General features: G+C 40.1%; 1 protein-coding gene across 7 annotated transcripts in view; it reads left to right on the top strand.

Annotated features, from left to right (window-relative positions):
- The window catches only part of R3HDM1 (R3H domain containing 1), a 96,589-nt gene extending 79,293 nt beyond the window's left edge, over positions 1–17,296 (top strand). For 6 of the 7 annotated variants that reach the window (XM_055397069.2, XM_055397071.2, XM_055397072.2 and 3 more), the window contains 6 exons: positions 9,022–9,125; positions 11,363–11,535; positions 12,957–13,101; positions 14,523–14,605; positions 14,990–15,074; positions 15,948–17,296. In XM_055397069.2, coding sequence (XP_055253044.2) covers positions 9,022–9,125; positions 11,363–11,535; positions 12,957–13,101; positions 14,523–14,605; positions 14,990–15,074; positions 15,948–16,309 — 952 coding nt within the window. In that variant the 3' untranslated portion in view covers positions 16,310–17,296. Of the gene's footprint in view, positions 1–9,021; positions 9,126–11,362; positions 11,536–12,956; positions 13,102–14,522; positions 14,606–14,989; positions 15,151–15,947 lie in introns of all 7 variants that reach the window. The other variant, XM_088829106.1, reaches the window with a different exon arrangement.
- Positions 17,297–23,038: the final 5,742 nt, after the last annotated feature.

A 23,038-nucleotide genomic window follows, 5' to 3' on the forward strand; every position in this document is an offset into this window, starting at 1 on the left:
CCAGTGTCTTAACGTGAAAATGAAGGTTATTGATCTGAGATTTTTTTTTTTTTAATTTTGCTTACTTATTTTTGGTTTTACTGGGTCTTCATTGCTGCATGCAGGCTTTCTCTAGTTGTGGCAAGCAGAAAGTAGCCCCCACTCTCCATTTGTGGCGCATGAAGTTCTCATTTCCTGTGCCTTCTCTTATTACAGAGCATGGAGCTGTGGTATACAGGCTTCAATAGTTGTGGCACACAAGCTTGTTGGTTGCAGCACATGGATTCTAGAGCTCATGGGCTTATGTAGTTGTGGCTCACAGCCTTAGTTGTCCCATGGCATGTGGAATCTCCCCAGACCAGGGATTGAACCCATGTCCCCTGCATTGGTAGGTGGATTCTTTAGTACTGCACCACTAATGAAGTCCTTTCTTCTTTTTCAGTATTGGCATTTACAGATATAATTTTTCCTCTAAACTCTTGCTGTATCAGCATTCCATAAGGTTTGGTGTGTTATGTTTTCATTCATCCCACAGTATTTTCTGGTTTCTCTTTTGATTTCTTTTTTGACCTATTGATAGCTTAGTATTGTAATGTTTAATGTCTACTTACATGTGTGTGTCCTAACTTTATCCTACTGTTGATTTCTAATTTCATTTCTTTGTTGTTGAAGAATTTACTTTGTATTATTTCTATCCTTTTAAAATTATTGAAGTTCACTTTATCACCCAGCATATGGTCTATCCTAGAGAATATTCCACATATACTTGAAAATATTGTAAATTCTGTTATTGTTGGATAGAGTGTTCTGTAGATGTCTTTTTGGTCTAATTACTTTGTAGTGTTGTCCAGGGTTTCTATTCCGTGTTGATCTTCTGTATTGTTGATATGTTCCTTATTGAAAGTATAGTGTTGGGAATTCCCTGGCAGTCCCATGGTTAGGACTCCACACTTTGACTGCCTTGCACCTGGGTTCAATCCCTGGTTGGGGAACTAAGATCCAGCAAGCTGTTGAGTTAAGAAAGTATTATATTGAAGTCTCCAACTATTATCATTGATTTGTATGTTTCTCCTTTCATTTTTCAGTGTATGTTTCATGTATTGCTCCTTTAGTAGGAGCCGATAAGTTTATAACTGTTGCATATTCCTGATCTTTTTTTCATTATGAAATGCTTTGTCTCGTACAGTTTTTGTCTCAAAGTCTGATTTGTGTGATATTAATATAGACATACCAGCTTTCTTGGTTACTGTTTGTTTGATGTATTTTTTACTGTCCTTTTATTTTCAGCCTTTGTGTCTTCTATAGACAGCATATATTAATAGTTGGATCATTTTTTACCCTTGTGACATCTGTCTTTTGATTGAATTGTTTAATGCATTCACATTTAATGTTATTACTGATGTACTTGCCTTATGTCTGCCATTTTGCTTTTGTTAGTTATCTCTTCTGTCTAGAGGGGGTTTTTTAGTGTTTTTTCTAGGATTTATCATATGTGTCTTAACTTATCCAATCAGCTTCTGATTTATGCTAGCTTAATTCTAGTGAAATAGAGAAAAGTTACTCCTACATAACTGCTCTTTCCCCCCCCCCGCTTCTCCTGATATTCTTGTTATGCATATTATATTAATGTTACAAACGCAATACATTGTTATAATGATACTTACCTTACCATCAGTAGGCATTTTCTTAGCCCAAACAGCTTTATTCCTATCCACATCCTTTGTGCTATTATTGGCACATATGTTGGTGATGGACAGGGAGGCCTGGCATGCTGTTATGGGGTCACAAAGAGTCGGACACGACTGAGTGACTGAACTGAACTGAACTGATGTTACATTTCTTTATGTTATAGGTCTGACATTACATTATATACATATTACTTTATACATTTGTTTCTTAAATCAGAAGAAAGGGAAAATGTTCATTTCTACTGTCTTTCCAATTACATAAATACCTATACTTGGTTGTGTCAGTCTGTTCAAGCTGCCACAACGAAATGTCATAGACTGGGTAGCATAAACAACAGAAATTTATTTTCTCATTCTTCTGGATACTGGAAGTCCAAGATCAAGGTACCAGAAGGGTTGATACATGCTGAAGGCTCTTCCCTTGGTTTGCAGATGGCCGCTTCCTCATTGTGAGCTCATTTTGCCTTTCTTCATTGTGTTCAAGCAGAAAGAGAGCAAGTTCCCTGATGTCTTTTCTTGTAAGAGCACTAATCCCATTGGACCAGGGCCCCACCCACATGACCTCATCTAACATTTCCAAATACCATTATCTTAGGTTAGGGCTTCAACATATGAATCTGGGAGGGATGCAAACATTAAGACCATAATACTGTACTCTCTGTGTTTATTCTAGTTAAGGTGTGCCAGCAACAAATTCTCAGTTTTTACTTACAGAGGAAAGTCTTTGTTTTGCCTTCGTTTTGGAAAATAGCTTTACTGAATATAAGAATCTTTGCTGACAGGTATTTTTCCTTGACCATTTTGAGTATGTTATCCCACTGCCTTCTGACTTTTTTTAACTCCATAATTTCCATTTGGCACTTTTTAATATAATTTCTCTATCTTTTATTAATGTTCTCTATTTGTTAATGCAACCTTGTCACCATTCCACCTTTACTTCCTTAATCATGATTTCCTTTGTTTCTATGAACATGTCTATGATGGCTACACTATGGTCTTTCTGATAAATGTGAAAAATCTTTCTCTTAGGCAGTTTCTGTTCCCTGCTTGTGTCCAAAGTAGGGGTTACACTTTCCAGTTTATTTGCATACCTTGTAATTTTTTTAATTGGTTATCTTAAATAATGTAGCCAGTCTGGTTATTGTTGTTCACTTGTTAATTTGTTCACTGACTGACTGGATTACTTTAGTGAAGTCTGTTTAAGCTTCCCACCACACCAAATGTTCAGCCTCTGATGTTGTTCCTCAAGCAGGGAAAACTACTTTGGGTATTCTCACAGTCGTCCTAGAATCACAGTGGTTTTGGTAGGACTCTGTTTCTCTTTTTCCTTGACAATATCCACTAACTGCCAGCTGATTACTCTGTTGCTTCCAATAATGCTCTGACTCACAGCTTGCTCTACCAAGTAATTCAATCAAAATCTGTCTCCTTTGAAGGAGTTTTTATAGTTAGTATTTGGTTTTTATTCTGCCCTAAGAAAGGATTATTCCTGCTGTATTTTTGCCTATTTCCCTCCTGCAAACTAGCAGGCCTACAATCTAGCCTGAATCTTATATCTCCTCCCAGTTGTCTTTATCACACCCACTCCTGTTCTTGAAGGGAACAACTACCCACTCCAGTATTCTTGTCTGGAGAATTCCATGGACAGAGGAGCCTGGCAGGCAATGGTCCACGGGATTGCAAAGAGTTGGACAAGACTGAGCGACTTTCATTTTTCACTGTTCTTGAAAGCACCTGTAGGTGTGAACGTCTTCCTTCTCTGTTACAACTGAAGACCATTCTTTTGAGAAAACATTAGATGCTATCTGTTTTATGACCTGTTTTCTCCCCAGAAATCTCTGAGCCAGGGCTTAGAAGCTGGGGGTGTGGACAGTGATTAGCTTTTCTTGAAATAACACCCTACCCTATAAGCTGATCACTTGATAGAGGGTGAAGAGACCACAGCCTAGGATCACTGGCATGAAATCACCACTTCATGAGATGGGGCAAGGATGAGCTGACCAGAGCCCCAGTATTCTCAGCACACCACACCCATAGTAGACCCTCTGTCCTATACATGGAGGTTGAAGGAAAAGGAGTTCCCATCTCTCACCTTCATTCACTCAGGATTTAGCTTCAGCAGCAGGTACCTGGGAGCAAGATGAGAAAGCTGACATACCACTCCTAGGAAGAAACCCTCCCTCTGGGTGTTGTGGGGAGAGGGAGCTCTGTGTTCTTTGCTGCAGTGGTCTTGAGTAGGCTGTATTTCACTGAGAGAGGCAGGAGGGAGCGATATTGTTTCAGATACCAGACTCATCTTTCTTACCAGCTTTTCATAGATGTTCTTGAATAGATGTTTCTATTTTGCTTTTCATCCTTGGGATCATTTCTATCACCTTTAATAGCTCTCAAGGGAGATCAATCCTGGATGTTCATTGGAGGGACTGATGCTAAAGCTGAAACTCCAATACTTTGGCCACCTTATGCGACGAGTTGACTCACTGGAAAAGACTCTGATGCTGGGAAAGGTTGGGAGCGGGAGGAGAAGGGGACGACGGAGAATGAGATGGCTGGATGGCATCACCAACTCTGCGGACATGAGTTTGAGTGTACTCCGGGAGTTGGTGATGGACAGGGAGGCCTGGCGTGCTGTGATTCATGGGGTCGCGGAGAGTCGGACACGACTGAGCGACTGAACCGAACTGAACTGAACTGAGACTCAGTGGGGAGATAAGATGAGTAAACTCAAGCTGTTGTGCTAGAAATCATTCTCTAATAGCTGAAATTTGGTTCAAAAAATAAGAAATTATATTATTTGGCCTCCTATCTTTTGAAATTATTTTAAAAGATTTTATGCAGCTGCTTGAGAAATGGGATGCCTCTTCTCCAGCTATATCACACAGCAGGTGTACAAGCGTCATCCTGAATGCCAGTGGCAATGTTACGGTCTCACTGTAGGAGCAGACTTAATAAGTAGCTGCTGCTACTGCTAAGTCACTTCAGTCATGTCCGACTCTGTGTGACCCCATAGACGGAAGCCCACCAGGCTCCCCCGTCCCTGGGATTCTCCAGGCAAGAACACTGGAGTGGGTTGCCATTTCCTTCTCCAATGTGTGAAAGTGAAAAATGAAAGTGAAGTCGCTCAGTCGTGTCTGACCCTTAGCGACCCCACGGACTGCAGCCTACCAGGCTCCTTCATCCATGGGATTTTCTAGGCAAGAGTACTGGAGTGGCTTGCCATTGCCTTCTCCGAATAAGTAGCTGAGGTATTGTCAAAAAGAGCACCTTAGGACCAGCTGTACTAAAACTAAAATTACTGTTCGGTGAATGTTTTCTACCACTTCAGTGAGCTAGTAAAGTGATATATCCATATGTCCACTAACACAGGTGCTTGATGAGAACCTGTTTATACTAGTGGGTTGGTTAGAATATGGCCCATTTCAAACTCAGTCATTCACCCAGAAGCACCATAGATATCTTTATGTTTGATTATGCTTGATAATAGCTGCCCATAAATTTCTCAAACCAAAGGCATCTTTTATGTAAAGTGTGCAGTGCAGACCCTCTGGTGTCATTCAAGTACCTGAAAAATACAAGTTTGTTTTTAAGGAAAACATTAGCCCTTACTGCAGATACTTCTGCATCCCGTCTATTTTTTAAAGGGAAGTAATCCTCTCTTTCATCACTTCATGGGAAACAGATGGGGAAACAGTGTCATACTTTATTTTTGGGGGCTCCAAAATCACTGCAGATGCTGATTGCAGCTATGAAATTAAAAGATGCTTACTCCTTGGAAGGACAGTTATGACCAACCTAGATAGCATATTAAAAAGCAGAGACATTACTTTGCCAACAAAGGTCCATCAAGGCTATGGTTTTTCCAGTGGTCATGTATGGATGTTAGAGTTGGACTGTGAAGAAAGCTGTTAGAGTTGGACTGTGAAGAAAGCTGATCGCCGAAGAATTGATGCTTTGAACTGTGGTGCTGGAGAAGACTCTTGAGAGTCCCTTGGACTGCAAGGAGATCCAACCAGTCCATTCTAAAGGAGATCAATCCTAGGTGTTCATTGGAAGGACTGATGCTGAAGCTGAAACTGCAATACTTCGGCCACCTCATGCGAAGAGTTGACTCACTGGAAAAGAGTCTGATGCTGGGAGGGATTGGGAGCAGGAGGAGAAGGGGACGACAGAGAGTGAGATGGCTGGATGGCATCACCGACTCGATGGACATGAGTTTGAGTGAACTCCGGGAGTTGGTGATGGACAGGGAGGCCTGGCGTGCTGTGATTCATAAGGTCGCAAAGAGTTGGACACGGCTGAGCAACTGAACTGAACTGAATCCTCTCTTTGGGCAAGATTTCTCCTTTTTCCTTTCAGTTGCCCAGTAAATTACGAACTGTGTTTCATATCTTCTGTCAGAGGACTATATTCTTCTGTAATTAACTACTTGCTTTAAATTCATCATAGAATATAATTATGATATGTCTGTAATCCAGCACCTGCCAGAGGCTTACATACTTGCTTCCTTTATCATCCTGGCAGAATCTTATAATTCTCTGGGTTCAACAATTTGTCTTAGCTACCAGGATACAAAGTAGATTCAGTTCTCAGTGAAAGCAACAATCTTATCCTAGATGTTCCTACACCTTTTTTTGTCTCTGAAATACTAATATTTTCTCTGTTTTTTAGTCTACATAGTTTTGTTTTTATTTTTTTTCCCACTGTTTCAGATTGAAAATAGGTGAGCTATAAATCAAATACATCTAAGAATAGAAGCATTTAACCAGAAAACCTAAAAAAATTGGCCATTTGCATTTAAAGGAAAACTCCAGATATTGGACAACAGAAGTTTTACTTGACATTCATTTTCATTAATTGAGCATATTAGTTTGGTCAAATTCAAATTGGTTGAGGGCTTATTTATATTGTCCTAAATAGATACCTTCATCATAAAAAAATTAAGTGAAAATCACTTTGAATTGCAAAAGGCTTTTATGGCAGAAAGCTAATATTCTCTTCCAGAAAGAGCAAACCTGACTGAGGTCTGTCCTTCAGATGAATTGAAGGTGGTTTATATTTCAGAAGATCACAGGCTATACTCTAATTTCTAAAGAAGATTCAGATTATTAATTGATACTAAATCCCTGATACAACATTTGAAAGTATAACCTTTCAAGAGTTTTCATAGAGTATTTTTTGTAATTATAAAATGCATGCATGAGATTTTGGAAAATGCAAAAGCAAGTATAAACTATCAGGAATCAGCAAATATATCTCAACCCTAAGGTGACTTCTGTTGTCATATTCATATCACATTCTCTCAATCTTTCTCCTCATTGTATGTAGTTTTAGGGCTTCCCTGATAGCTCAGTTGGTAAAGAATCTGCCTGCAATGCGGGAGGCCCTGGTTCAATTCCCGGGTAGGGAACATCCACTGGAGAAGGGTTAGGCTGCCCACTCCAGTAATGTTGGGCTTCCCTTGTGGCTTAGCTGGTAAAGAATCTGCCTGCAGTGCGGGAGACCTGGGTACGATCCCTGGGTAGGGAAGATCCCCTGGAGAAGGGAAAGGCTACCCACTCCAGTATTCTGGCCTAGAGAATTCCCTGGACTGTATAGTCCATAGGGTCACAGAGTCGGACATGACTGAGCGACTTCACTTTCATGTAGTTTTAACATAGTTAAGATCCTATTGGATTTTTATTCCAATGAAGGAAGAAGAAGAACCTAAAAATCCTTCTATCTTATGGTGTAGCTTTCTATTCTACTCAGTTGCAGTACATTTTACAAACTATGCCTGAGCTGTATTATTTCTACAGGTGGCTAATATTCATAACACATTATGATCATAATTAACATCAGTTTTAGAAAGTACTACTTTTCCATTTTGTCATATGGCCGAAAATCACTTTTTATGAATTCATTCCTTTACATTCCTTTCTTGTTGTTATTGAACTACACTGAGTTACTGCCACAGAAAACAGTAAAACTTTACAAATTATTATTAGAGAATTGTCAGCCTGAGTTAGAGAATCATTTATAAACTTTTCATTACGGACATTTTTAAATACACATTAGTGTAAACAGAAGTGCACTGAAGCCCCGTGTACCATCACTTAGTTTCTACATTTATCAATTAATAACTAATCTGTTTTCATTTAAACTTCTGCTTCATCCTCCTCTCACGTTATTTTAAAATAGACCAAAGTGTTGTATTATTTCATTTATGAGTATTTCATTATAGGTATCTCTAAAAGGTTTTTTTTAAACCTACCTAGCTTAAGAGTTGGAGAAGTAAATGGCAACCCACTCCAATGTTCTTGCCTGGAGAATCCCAGGGACGGGGCAGCCTAGTGGGCTGCCATCTATGGGGTCGCACAGAGTCAGACACAACTGAAGTGACTTAGCAGCTTAAGAGTATTATTTCACATTCTAAAAAATTTAACAATTAATTTCTTAATTATATCAAATACCCAGTTGGTCTTTGTATTATCAACTATCCCACAAATACTGCTTATGTTTTCACACATTTGTCTTGTAGAGTGTCCCAGAGCCTGAATTTGACTGATTGTGCCATCATGGTGTTAACATGTCTCCTTGTATTCTTTGTAATTCAATCATTGGCTCAAATGTGTATTTTTGATACAGTTATGTGAGATGTAAATGCAGAAAATGGTTAAAGCTATATTAAGAAATAAAATACTGTGTAAAGAAAGTTGACTTAAATGAAAAAAGGATGGTAACAGGGTTTTATAGTAAATGAAAATTTCTAATTACTTAAGAATTCTCAGAATTCACAGTATTGGTCTATGATTTTCACTCTTTTCCTGAAAAATTGCAGAACAGGGAAAACCTTAAAGACATTTTACAATAACAGCCTTTAATTTTTGTCAGTATTTATATTAGAATGTCAGAATCATGTTCTAGTGTTTATTTTATTCCTTATATATTACATTTTTTAAGGAATAAAACCTTTTTTCTGTCTCGTTGTCCAACTGCATATTTTCTTTTCTAAAATATAGCTTAGTGAGATTCAAATAAAGTACTTTATTTTGTAAAATTAATGAGTTTTTTCTTCTTAAAATAATTATTTGAACAGTACAAAAACCCTATTTAGAATAAGTTTAAAAGAATAAGAGCAATGAAATCAGCAAGGTTTTTTTTATATCTGTGTTATTGTCAAAAAAAAGTGATTTTTATTCAAGAAGTAATTACATATAACTCACAATTTAGAAAAGAGTTAATGTGACTTGTACCTAGCTTACTACTTGAAATTAATTTTGATAAATTTACATGACTGTTCATTCAAAGAATCTTTACAGTCATCTCCATCTCATTGTGCTGTGTTTTTGTATTTGTTTTATTTTTTTCCCCATAGCTCATCAGTAGGTTACTTGCAGCATCCAGGATCAGAACAAGTACAGTTTCCTCGAACTACTTCACCATGCAATTCCCAGCAGCTCCAAGGCCACCAGTGTGCAGGTATGAGTAGATCATTGGGGCCGGGGCGGGTAGGTGGCAGGGATGGTTTGTTCATTTGAGAAATAAGTTCCTTGGACATTTCTAGGGAAAAGATTTTCAACTTGTTAGGTGCTAAGATATGCCCAGGGTATTCATGGCGCATGAGAAGTCAGATTTAACAGGTTCAGTCCACTTCTTCCTTTTCCCCTGCTACCAGTATCCCTGCTCTGTTTCTCCTCAGGCTCTCCTTCCTGCCTGCCTCATTATTACTGATATTCTCAGGATACTTCATTACTCTTTGGGTTCTTCCTCAGAAATTCAACCACTTCCCAAGCTTCAGCCTTGGCTTTTTACCACTGTCTCCCAAATTTGTTTCTGCCATGACAAGACCACATAGCCAACTGCCCATTGGACATTTCCTAACCAGGAATATGTCAAAGGCAGTTTAAATTTAGCATTTCTCCCTTTTCATCCCTTTCTTCACCTTCCATATTGTGACCAATACAGATTTCAAAATCCTAACTCTCTTCTGTTCTCCTCTTTTACACTTAGGCTGTCACCATTTCCTCAAATCTGGTACCTTCTTTCCTTCTTCACTGCTTCTGCTTTTGCTTCTTTTATGTTGTCTGCATACCTAACCTTCCTCCTCCCCAACACATACACACATACATACACAGTTCAAGAGTTATTGTCCTGAAACAGATGTCTCTTCATGTCATTCCTCTGAATTAAAAATTTGCATAGATTCTCCATCTCCACTCCCTGGCAATTAAACCTCCTACTTACATGTGTATCAGAACTCTATTTCTAGAATGTACCATGCTTTTTCATGCCAAAGATACTTTTGTACCTGTTCATCCCTCCTCCTGGTGTGCCAGTCCAGCATCCAATTGCCAAAATCCTGCGTATCTTTAACATTTAACTCAGAAATCATGTCTTCTGCAAAGTCTTGTTCAGTCCTTAAAACTGAGTTTGTTGCTTTATTTTCCCTGCTTCCTTAGTTTCTTGAACAATCCTTTATCATAAGACCATATTTTATTGTAACGATCTGTTGACATATGTAATCTCTCAAAGAAACAGAGAAACAATAGATGATTATCAAATACATGACTAATAATGGCTGCATCAATATGGGCTGCTGTGGCCAAGGAGAACCTTGAGACACTCCTAAAGCAGTCAGCCCTTCTGTGGTGTGCCTAGCCAGGTCAGGTTGGTGCTATTTCTGGGGAGCTGAAAATTACCAGCACCATTACTGCAGTGCAAACAGTGGTCCTGGAGGCGGGCCCCAGAGTTCCTTGCCTTACACTCTAATGGTGAGCAGCAGTTACGCTCCTGTACTAGCAGTGCTGCAGTGCTGATGCCACAGCAGGAGTAAGTCAGCTGTCAGTGGCTGTTCTGTGATTATTTTAGCTCTTTTAAAGTCAGCCAAAGTGGTCTTCCTGCTGCTGCTAAGTCGCTTCAGTCGTGGCCGACTCTGTGCGACCCCATAGACGGCAGCCGACCAGGCTCCGCCATCCCTGGGATTCTCCAGGCAAGAACACTGGAGTGGGTTGCCATTTCCTTCTCCAGTGTGTGAAAGTGAAGTCGCTCAGTCGTCTCCGACTAGTAGCGACCCCATGGACTGCAGCCCACCAGGCTCCTCTGTCCATGCGATTTTCTAGGCAAGAGTACTGGAGTGGCTTGCCATTGCCTTCTCCGAGTGGTCTTCCTAGCCATTTTCAAATAAGAAAATACAATAAAAGAGGGTAAATAATTTTCTCTGAGTCATAGGACATTTTGGAGCACTGAAATTATGCTTTCTGAATCCCATGTGCCAAACTTTTCCCTACCACATGAAATAGATTCACTCAAAAGATGACTTTTTACCATATATCCAAATTTCTGTAGGGTACTTCTTTTTCCCAGTTTTCCTTTATGTATTTAGAGTAATGCTTATTTGAAAATAAATTTATTTTAAAAATTAAGCACTTTTATAGGTCATATCACAATTATGCTACTTTCTACTAGATCTTTTAGATAATTGGACGTTTCTGACCTATTATGTTTAGGATAAGTGAGGTGTTTAGGTCTAGAGTCAATTTCAATGTTTTTTTAAACACACAACACTTGTATGAAACATTAGAGCTTAAATCTGGCTTACATAAATAACAGTAAAATTTTGGTCAGAGATATAAAAGTATTGTCATTATCTTGGTGTTTAAAGAAACTAGCTATTTGCTAAAGTATGCTAATTGCTGGGTCTTAATTCTGATTTTCAGCTGTGCCACCTCCACCACCTGGTGGCGGAATGGTGATGATGCAGCTCAGCGTACCAAACAATCCACAGTCTCGTGCCCATTCACCCCCACAGTGGAAGCAAAACAAATATTACTGTGATCACCAGAGAGGACAGAAGTGTGTGGAATTTAGTAGTGTAGACAGTATTGTTCAGGTAAGATGCTTCTTTTGTCTATTATAATTTTAAAACTTTCAACACTTAGTCACATAAGATTGACCAACCTATAAGATTTGATGCTGAATTTAAAATCTTCTCAAACAGATTAGTAAAGAAGTTTGGACATTCTCTATAGCCAGATAATTTAAATACTGTTTCCCAATGTTTGCATAATTAAACATTTTTTAATTTAGAAATTAAGAAGATAAACTAGATTTGAATTTTATTAAAGAAAATGAATTAAGTTGCTATCTTGCCTTTCCCATATAAACTGTATTTTACTATAAGCAGAAGGTTGATGAGGGAAGGCTCTTCATCATAGAAGAAATGCAATCACTAAATTTAAAAACAATGATAGAATTTTAAAAACAATATTTTGGAATCCTATTAAAGTAATGAACAAGGAAACATCAAAACATCAGGAAAAGATTTATGGGACGCTTTCAAATAGGTAGATTAGGCAGACAACACTTGAAGCAACTGATCAATTGTAGCATCAATTAAAGTGGGCCCAGGTTCCATCTCTGGTCAAGAAACTAAGGAATCCACAAGCCGTGCCTGGGCAGCCAAAGAAAATAGTACCTGAATTTAATCAAGGCTCTCTGAGTCTAGCTATTAATTTACAGAAAATACAGGAAGAAAATAAAAAACAGTTTATAGGTACCACAGATATTTTATTGGACAAATTGCCTATTTCTTTAACAAACTAATGGCATTTTTGAATTGAAAGATGAGTCTATTATAAATTTAAAAAGACTCAAGAGTTCTAACAATCAGATGCAATGTGTGGGGATCTTCCTTGACTACCAGTCAGAAGACATTTTGGGGCAAATGAATAAATATATTCAAAGTGCTAAACTTAACAAAAACAACTGTCAGCCTAGAATTTTATATCTAGTAAAACTATTCTTTAGAAGTGAGGGAGGAAGATTTCTAGATAAACAGAATTTGAGACCAGAAATTCTCAAAGGAGCCACTGCAGAGGGAAATGAAAGTATAGTACTAAACAGTAATATGAACCCACACTAAGGGAAAAAACTCTCAGTTAAGTACATGGGCAATTTTAAAAGCTAGTAAAATTCTACCAGTATGGTGTATAGTGTATATTTTCTAATGGAAAAGTATCTACGATACTATTTTAAAAGGACAAAAGTAAAATTCAAAAATAGGATGTATAGTCTGTTTCCATTTTAAAGCAGATATATGGATACATATGTACAGAAACAGTGTTATTAGTGTTTATCCTTGGAAATTGGAAATTATAAATTTCTGTACTGTTTTAATTCCTTAAATAACAAGTACTTATTATAATGATGTAATATGTACATATTTGTAGTCAGAATAAAAATTTCTGTCCAAAAGGAACTCTTCAAAAACCCTGACTAAAATGTTGACCTGTTTTCTTGATATAATTGCAGCACAGTCCTCAACTCAGTAGTCCCATTATTTCACCAGCTCAGTCACCAGCACCAGCTCAGCTGTCTACCCTGAAAACTGTCCGTCCCTCTGGACCACCACTTTCCATCATACCCCAGTTTTCTAGACCTTTTGTCTCTGGGCAAGGTAAGTGCAGAAAGCTAGTCACAGCCTCAGAGAATTTTAAGACATCCGTTCACTCCCCGTCAATCTGTAATTTACCTGGTACTGCTACCTTTTCCTTTTCCAAAGGACTGCACTTTCACCTTCCTTGGGCATTTTCGTTTGTTACCATTTTCTCTCCTAACCTTAATGTTCATCACAATTAATAATTAATTAGTGGTACTTCCCTGGCAATACACTGGTTAAGACTCTACACTTCCACTGCAGGCATCACACATTTGATCCCTGGTTAGGGAACTAAGATCCCAAATGCCACAACTAAGCCCTTGCACAGCCAAGTAAGTATATAAGTAAATATTTTAAAAATAATTATAATGTCTTAAAGAATCATTAAAAAAGAAAGTAGTATCTGTATTTTTCAGAAGAATTTATATGGTAATTTCAAAAGGGAAGACAGACAGATGTCCATTAAGCCCTTGAAAAGATGCTCAACATCATTCATTAAGGAAAGGAATATTAAAATCTCAATGAAATACCACTTTACTCCATCATCGTGCTTAAAATTGTGTCTCTGGTCTCAGTGCTAAACCTTCATGTTGTATCTGCCCTTCAGCTAGTGTTTAGGAAGGAGCAAGTATGTCGTGGGTGTGTTCTACCAGGGAGCTGCCCAAGCACCCTGACAGTGTTCATCAGAAAAGAGCTCCACACAGTGGCAAGAGGCTCACACCTTGCTTGTCTCTGTTAGGAAACTATCAGGAGAAGCACTGTATGATTTCCTGAAGATGCTCTCTTAGCACCCACCCATAACCCTCCTCCAGACACTGAATGTGCTACATTTAGGGACTTACAGTTAAAATGAGAATACAACAAATGAAAACATTACTCTGCAGACAAAACTTTTGCAGTCTGCATGTGTGAAGCGCTTTCCATGGGATGACTCTAGGCACTAAGGTGTGAAAGAAAATACATTTATAGTAATTAATAATGATTTGGGGGAGATGGAGAGCTTCATGTTTTTCCAAGGTTTCTTTTGTCCCCTGAATGTATGTTCTGTTCACTTTTAACCATCAGAGAAAATGTGGATTTTAGTATCTCAGACAGGCTGAATGAGTTCTCATAGTTCCTTTGGAGGAGTTCACATAGAATGTTAAGGTTTACAGAGAAGTTTCTCTCCATGCTAACTTGTCTACCAGCTCCTCCCACTTAACCTTCTTCATAACTGTTGTTATTAGTCCCTAGTGCTTGCCAAAGTTTACACCAGCTCTTTGAAGGATATGTGGAGGCTTTTAATTTTTTTAAAAAATATGTCAGTACCTCCTCTTTTACCAAATTCTATTTGGTAGAATATGTTCCCTCTCTCATCCTGAGACAGTTGAGAAAACTCTGTGAAGTACTTTGTACCCAAATAAAGGAAAATGTGAAAATGGTTTTTTATTAACTTTCAGGAGATGCCAGATACCCGTTACTTGGCCAGACCCTGCAGTACAACACTCCTGCTGTTCTGCACGGACACATTCCAGCCCAACAGGTATGAGAGCTGCTGTCTGACTTTCTGGGCTTTGTTGGCAGAGCATTGAACTTCTGCTGCTGAGAGTGGGGTGCCCTGGCCCTACAGAGAGCAGAGTGAGGGAAAGGTGGTAGAAGGCATCAGTTCCCAGCACAGTCCAGATATGAGGGGTGGGGGGCGGGCGGCAGGAGGCATTGGATGCCATTACTTACAAAAGACTGTCAGCAAGTGATGGGCCAAAGTTCTACTGCCACTGAGGCAGAATTCAGAAGGCCTGGAGGTGGGTTTTCTTTTCTTCTAAGGTACAAACCCCAGACTGAGTGCGGTTAGTTGTTAAGTGGTCAGACACTGCAATTACATTTTGCAGCAGCATCAACCTTATTTCTCCTGTTTGTGGATTTTCAGGGTCAGTCTGGCAACAGGCATGGCAACCGAGGAAGGAAACAAGCCAAAAAAGCTGCATCCACCGACCTGGGTGCAGGAGAAGCAGGTGTGTCCCCCAGAGGCATCCGGATGTGCTTCTGTAAACTCTTGGCCTGAGAGTCTAAAACTGCCACACCACAGAAGTGGGTTTTCCTTGTCTAGAATCCTACACAAAGTCTTAGATAATTATGTTCTCTATAATGCCGGCTTCTTGAATGTTCTTTTAATTCTGTCTCATTTCGGATTTGGGAGTACTGAAACAAAGGTAAGTTTAGGAGGAGGGCAGGGACCAAAGGGATTCGAAAGAGATGTGAGAGAGGAACAGGTAGAATGAAATGCTTTGCGTCTGTATTCTTTGAGAAAGGAGGTATTCTTTACACCCTTCAGGCAGTATAGTTTGAAGAACAAATACATTGCCTTTCTTTGGCAGAGGGCTTTCAACTTTTTGTTCAATAGCCTTGGATTTGTTAGGGCAAGTGCTATTTTAAGAATAATGTAGAGAATACTTCCTTTGTGGTCCAATGGTTAAGGCTGCACTTCCAATGCAGGGGGCATGGGTTCCATCCCCCATCAGGGAACTAAGATCCCACGTGCCTCATGACACAGCCAAAAAATAAAAATTGAAAATAACGAATAATTTGACAATGGGAATTTGAAGTTCAGGAAACTGTACCCAGGATCACACACCTAGTTTGAAGAAGCCACTGCACAGGCTGCATTTTGTATGTGAGGCTGTGAGTGTGGCCGGTGGCATGGGTCTCTCTGCACCCCTTGCTTGGGGGTAAGTAAGAAATATTTAGAAGATGGCCATACCAAGTATAACTTTGTGGATTTGAATGGTTTCAGAAAATTGTGTTCGTTTCCTGTGTCATTTGAGTCTGCAGTACATTCTGCTCACCTCTTGGTAACAGGGATTAATTCTCTACCTTTTCCATTCTAGTTGTTGGGAAGGTCTTAGAAATTACTGAACTACCAGATGGAATAACTCGCATGGAAGCCGAGAAGCTCTTTGGGGAACTCTTTAAAATTGGCGCCAAGATCCGGTGGCTCCGGGACCCTCAGTCCCAGCCCCAAATGCGTCGTCACCCGCTCTGCTGTGGCAGTGGTGACAGCACTGTCAACCCCGAACGCTCGAAACCCAGTGACTTGGCCTCCACGTACACCGTCCTAGCCACATTCCCCTCCATCTCTGCTGCGCAGAATGCATTGAAGAAACAAATTAACTCGGTTAACAAGTTTAAGCTGAGAACAAGCAAGAAGCACTATGACTTTCACATTTTGGAAAGGGCAAGTTCTCAGTAACAGCCACCTCAGACCCTTGGCCTTTGTGATTCCCCCCATCGTCACCCATCTTTAACTGGCTTGGTATCGGGAGCTTCTGTTAACATGATAGAAACTCCTAGGATGTGTGGTCATGGCGTTACAACTTCTGAAGACAGGCCGGTGATCCAGCAAAGAGGGGGAAAATACACATTTCACCCCAAATGACTGTAGGAATCCACATCAGAATGATACAGAGTTAGCAGCTTTTTCTGAGGAAATGCTGTTCAAATGCCTCCTAACTTTTATAGTTATTTTGTTTTATATTTCTGAATTCTTGTATCAGATCCAAAGCTCTATTGTACAGCAAATTATTCTTCAAAATGAGTACCACCAGTTGCAACCTGTATTTCTTTTTTGCAGCCAGCACAGTGTGACCCGACATAGAATTTGGGGGAATAAGAATGCAGGAGTGGAGTAGCCAAGTTAAAACTACATACTGTCTTTTGGGGGGCCCAGTAGGTGACTAAGGAGAGCTCACAAACAAAAGATTACTCTTCCCCTGTATCTCTAAACACAAACAATTTCCAGAAAATAAAGAATTCCCTCATAGGGTCCTTTCCTTATTCACTTAGGTCATATGAACACTGTCAAGTAAATTATGTTCTTAACACCTCTTAATCAAACCACTTAGATTCAAAGAGGAATAGGAATCATTCTAGGCAGGAAAATATTTCCACTTTTTTTTTTTTTTAAGTGTCCCTCTGATAACTAAATGCCACTTATTTGCATTCCCTTCCTTGTGGAATTTTTTTTTTTTTTTTGGTCACCGGAGGAAATGCATTTGATGAGTGCTGGAAACTTCTTAAGTGGTTTAAAATGTGTTTTCATTGTTTGCAGCGGATCACTGGACATCAAAGATTCATTGCACTTAATGAACAAGGAACATTTTTTTCAATTTGCAAGGCTGTACAATGTGTGCTGATGCAAGCCTTTTTCAGTTCAAAAGAATAAATGTTTACAAATACATACCCACTTTGTCTTTTGTAAATTAAAATCACCTTTTTAAATGAGAGTCGGTACTGAAGACTTAACTTATCTTGAAGATTTCAATTTCAGACTTAGGGAAGATGAAAGACATTAAATCCCCTCACTTTACAAATATTGTACAAAGCATCAGTTTCTCTATGGGAGTGTTTCTCATGGGTATAACTCATGTCATTTTGTCCTCTCATAAGTTAATACCAGTCAGTTCTAGATAATTGTGAGTATGAATGAATATATAGTGAGACAGCTGAAAATAGAACATTATGATCATTTAGGTAAAGAATTTGTGGTTTTAGCTGTTATTTTGAGCATCCGGTTGTCTAGTTTAGCTCAAGTTCTTTATGGAAGAAAGCTTTCCCCACTTGTCAGCCCAGCAGAATCAAACTGCTAGGAAACCCAAAATGGGGGCGAGGGGAAGGGGATTCTGCCATCTGCAGCTTGCCTGGAGCCTGGCTGGCTTCCAGCCCAGACTAGGGGTTTACTTTTTGCGGCTCAAGAGCTATAGGTGTTACCAGGCTCTGACGCAGATGTTCTCTCCCTCGAGAGCATCTGCAAAGCCCTACTTTGTCCCAGGGGATCCCAAACCCACCGCCCCCCTGCATACACACAAGCTGGTGTGTCGCAATTATGGATATTGTGCTCCTGAAAGCAGAAGTGGGAGCTGCCTCTCAACCAAGTCAGATTAAGGAGCCAGACACAGAGAAACAAGTAGGAAGGATCACTGTGAAAATCACTCACTTCCAAGGACTGTTGAATTTTTAAATTTTTGACTGTAGAGTGTCATAGATGGAGAGGATACATAATTCGGGCCAACACTGCAGCAGGAATTATTTAATCATGAGGGTGGAGACAAAACTACAATCCTATGATTTATTTCAGGTCTCTGAATATTCTCTTTAAGTTTTTCTGTAGAAATCCTGGTAAAGTGAGGGGTTATTTTAATTGAGATTATAATTGACATGTATTCATTTCAAACATACGACATAACAATCTGATATTTATATATATTGCAAGATGTTGATTGCAATAAGTCTAGCCAACATTCATCATATAGTTATAATTTTTTTTCTTGTGATGAGAACTTCTGTTTAGCAACTTTTAAATATACAAAACATTATTAATGACTGAGGTCACCATGCTGTACATTAAGCCTAAAGTTTTGCTCTATAGACACTTGATTTACCTTGTAGGAGTTGAAGACTGCCCAGAGGAAGGAAGAGCTGAAGCTGTTGTAAAGTCAGCTCTGAACCTTCACCACCACCATCTCCCCACCCCTGTCCCCAGACAATCACAGTCCCTGAAACGAGGGAACCTGCCGTTAAAAAATAACTGTAATGATTAGCTTTAACACTGGCCTTGAAACTTTAATGTGAACATATTTTAAGTGACCTGTTGATGAGAGTCAACTAAATGAACACCATTTCTAATAGAAGGGCGAATAGCACATAATTTTCATAATCATTCTCAGTTATGTCCAAAGATACTGAATTCTTTTCACAAGCTTAATACTTGCTTCTTTAGAATTTTTTAAATATACTTAGATATATTAAATCCTGCATGTGCTTTTAGAAATATATATATCCAAATTGCCCCCCCCCCACATACACATTACAAAAATACACTTGCTTTCCCTAAGCTCTATTCTCCCATTCTTTTTGATCTAGAATCTAATTTCATCTGTAGAAAACTGCTGGGAGGAGGACACATCAAAGGAGGCATTTAAAGATGTGATTTGGTTCAGACTTTAAACCTTCCTAAGGACAGCTTCCGTTCACCAGTCCTGGCTGTGGGTTTTCCCAGAGTACTGACCATATTTAGGGGCAGACAGTACTTTTACCAATAAGATGAGTTATTCTTACCTGTATCAATATTAGCAGCTCCAGCAGCCCCTTTGGGAATGATAGAGATCATCTGATAACATTGTGGGCACTTCTGCTACCTTATGTGTTAGGAAGCTGAGAGTAAAGGCTTACCGGTTTTTAAACCCTTGGTCCACAAAGAATGTGAATAGATGTGCTTGTGAATCTGGAGTACAAAGTGTGTTTGCCAACAGTAATTTAAAAGAACTAGCTTGTCACCTGAGCTAACAAAGTAGGTATCTTAACCCTCCCCCACACTAAGAAATTGGTTTTTTTGATCCCACCAGGGAGGGACCTATGGCCTGTGAATATAGTGCAGAAACCTACAGGTCTCAGTGGAGCCCACAGTGCTAGTATTCTAGCTTGGAAAGAGGCAATCCTCAGCTACCATGGGAAGCAGAGTTGCGTGCTCCGTGTGTCAACAACTGAAAAAATGTTAGTGTTAAGTCCAGCAGAGGGCAGCCAAGGGCCTGTGTGAAGGTGGCCAGGTCCCCACTGACCCAGTCTCCTGCCTGCACAGCGTATGATGAGACCTGGTACGTATTGTCAGACACAGCTGAGTGAGAGTGATTAAACAACAGTGTATTGTGTGTTGTCTTCAGAGCTGGAGAGCACTAATTCCAGCCTGTTATAGTGACCAGTGTGTACGCATGATGGTGGCAGGATTCAAAACTGGCCCCATGTTGCTTGGAAATTTTGAAGCCTTTATGCTGCTGCTGCTGCTGCTAAGTCGCTTCAGTCGTGTCCGACTCTGTGCGACCCCATAGACAGAAGCCCACCAGGCTCCCCCATCCCTGGGATTGTCCAGGCAAGAACACTGGAGTGGGTTGCCATTTCCTTCTCCAATGCGTGAAAGTGAAGTCGCTCAGTCATGTCTGACTCAGCGACCCCATGGACTGCAGCCTACCAGGCTCCTCCATCCATGGGATTTTCCAGGCAAGAGTACTAGAGCGGGGTGCCATTGCCTTCTCCGGAAGCCTTTATGAGCTGATGCTAAAAAAGAACCAGCGACTCAAATCCATTCAGCTGGTAGCCCTCACCAGCCCAAGAAACAGATAGATACAGGTGCTATTTATTTCCCCATGGCCACAAGTGCTCAGGTTGTGTTTTGCATATTTGTTTGTCACTTTTCCCCTTTCGTGTCTCCACTCTGGATTTTATTTCACCAACATAAGAATATTGGAGGAGTATAAGGAAGAGATTGTAGGAACTTCTAATCAGAAAACTGAAGATGTTGGTTCTTTGCAGGGGGGGAGAGAGAATCATTGAAATAGACAAATCATTAGCTACATTACCCCCCCACCCCCCATAAAAGCACATTTTCAATTCTTTCTTGCTATTTAACAGACCACCCACATTTACTGGTTTACAGCACTAATCCTGTGGGTCAGGAATTTGGGCAAGGCTTAAAGAGGACAGCTTGGCTCTTTTCCACCTGATATCAGATGCACTCAGCTGAACTGGGCTGGAAGTTCCAAAGTGAACTCTTGACTGTCGTTCAGTTGCTAAGTTGTGTCCAATTCTTGGTGACCCCATGGACTGCAGCACACCAGACTTTTCCTGGAGTTTGCTCAAACTCATGTCCATTGAGTCAGTAATGCCATCCAACCATCCTGTCCTCTGTCATCCCCTTCTCCTCCTACTTTGAATCCCAGCATCAGGGTCTTTTTCAATGCGTCTCTTCGCATCTGGTGGCCAAGGTACTGGAGCATCAGCATCAGACCTTCCAATGAATATTCAGGATTGATTTCCTTTAGGATTGTCTGGTTTGATCTCCTTGCAGTCCAAGGGACTCTCAAGAGTCTTCTCCAGCAACACAATTCGAAAGTATTAGATGCATTTTTTATACTAGAGAAGCTATTTTTGATCTACGCCTGGTCACAGTGCTTGCTATTGAACAGGCCTCCGTAATAATGACCTTAAGGGAACAGTAGAACAAGCTTGTTTATCAGGCAAGGAAAGTAACAATAGCAAAGTTAATAAATCAGTTGTAAAGACTCACAGTTCTGTTTCAATGGTAAAGATTAACTCGAAGCACGTTGTTGAACTGTTTTAGAGAATTTCAAACCCCCTCCAGCATTCAGCCACCAGAACAACTGGAACCTAAAGGATAACGATGTTGACCTTTTCTAACCCTCATGACTTCGGTCAACTAAAGCTTGGACTCAGTAAACCTCTGCTCAAGGTCTAAGCTGAAATCTCTGTTCAAGCCCTTCCATGAATATACATGTAGCCTTAGCTTAAATCTTCCCCAGTGTGCTGTTTGGGGTGACACTGCTTTGGGAAAGATCCCTGGTGTTTTCCTTACTTGCTACAAATAACAAATAAATCCTTCTCGCTCCTGCTGATCTTTGGCTTGGTTGTGTCTTTTGGCTGGACACCCGCCAAGTGGGAAACCTAGTTTGGGGGTAACAATATTGAAGTCCCAGATGTCATTTCTGTCGCATTCTGTTGGCTAAAAAGAAAAAATTATAGGGTCCACTCACATCAGCGGCAATAACCCTACCTCTTGATGAGAAAAGCAGCAAAAAGCCATGTAGGATGGAAGAGAATGGTTACAGTCATCTTTGGAGATAATTTACCACAAGCACAAATACCCAATAAAAGTCCCCACTGACTCTGCCTTCAAACCACATCCTGAAGTTTCTCTGAGGATTCTAGGATTCATCTTCATCACTACCACCCTGGTCCAAGCTGTTGTCTTCCTATATTGAATAGAAATGGCCTTCCTAAGACTCTTGAGAGTCCCTTAGACAGCAAGGAAATCAAATCAGTCAATCCTAAAGGAAATCAACCCTGAATACTCATTGAAAGGACTGATGCTGAAGTTGAAGTTCCAGTACTTTGGCCACCTGATACGAAGAGCTGACTCACTGGAAAAGACCCTGATGCTGGGAAAGACTGAGGGCAGGAGGAGAAGGGGACCACAGAGGATGAGATGGATAGTCGGGATGGATGGCATCACTGACTCCATAGACACGAGTTTGAGCAAACTCCAGGAGACAGTGAAGGACAGGGAAGCCTGGTGTGCTGCAGTCCATGGGGGTCACAAAGAGTTAGACATGATTTAGTGACTGAACAACAAACTGGTCTCCCAGCCTCCACTCTTGCTCCCACATCTTCATAGAGCCAGAATGATGTAAAAGGCAATCAGCTTATGTCATTTTCTCCTGCCCCAAGTCCCTCAATGACTTCCTCAATCCTGGTTTACAAAACTCAGTCTAGCATACATCTCTGATCTGTTCTTCCTGTCTACCTGGAATGTTTTGCTCCTGACCAACTCCTTTATCTTTCATAGAAATGTCATTCAGCAGATAAGTCTATGAGCCACCCAGTTTCATGTCGCCACCCAAACACAATCACTTTATCTCAATTTTCTGCATATCATCCCTATCAGATCTTTTATTTTGTGTCTACAACTAGAATATGAATTCCATGAGACCAAAGACCTTACCTTGCTTATACCTTTTTTTCCAAGAACCCATTAATTGTCAACAAATATTTTTCAACTGTTTAAAAGGCTCAGGAGAACCCTGGCTATTTCTCTGGTCTGTAGATCTCCCACTAAGTGATGTCAGGGGATGGGAAGGAGCTGGAGGAGAAGCATAATTCACGTCTCTGGCTGTCTTGGCACTGAATTCCTTAATGGCTGAGGTAAGGTAGGGGCTGGTCTACAAAAGCCAACAAAACACTCATGTTTTAGCTCCTGCAATGTCACATCAATACAAATGTCCTTGAGTTACTCCTCCTTGGTTGCTGTCTCCGTTATCCAACATTTCACTTTTGTGGTCCTCTGTCAAATTTAAACCTTTTAAATACCCTTCCTGTATTTGGGGAAATCTCACATATACAAATCTTTCTACCC

Source organism: Moschus berezovskii, chromosome 2 (genome assembly GCF_049115385.1).
Source record: "Moschus berezovskii isolate FMDL1 chromosome 2, NW_MosBer_1.0, whole genome shotgun sequence".
NCBI lineage: Eukaryota > Metazoa > Chordata > Mammalia > Artiodactyla > Moschidae > Moschus > Moschus berezovskii.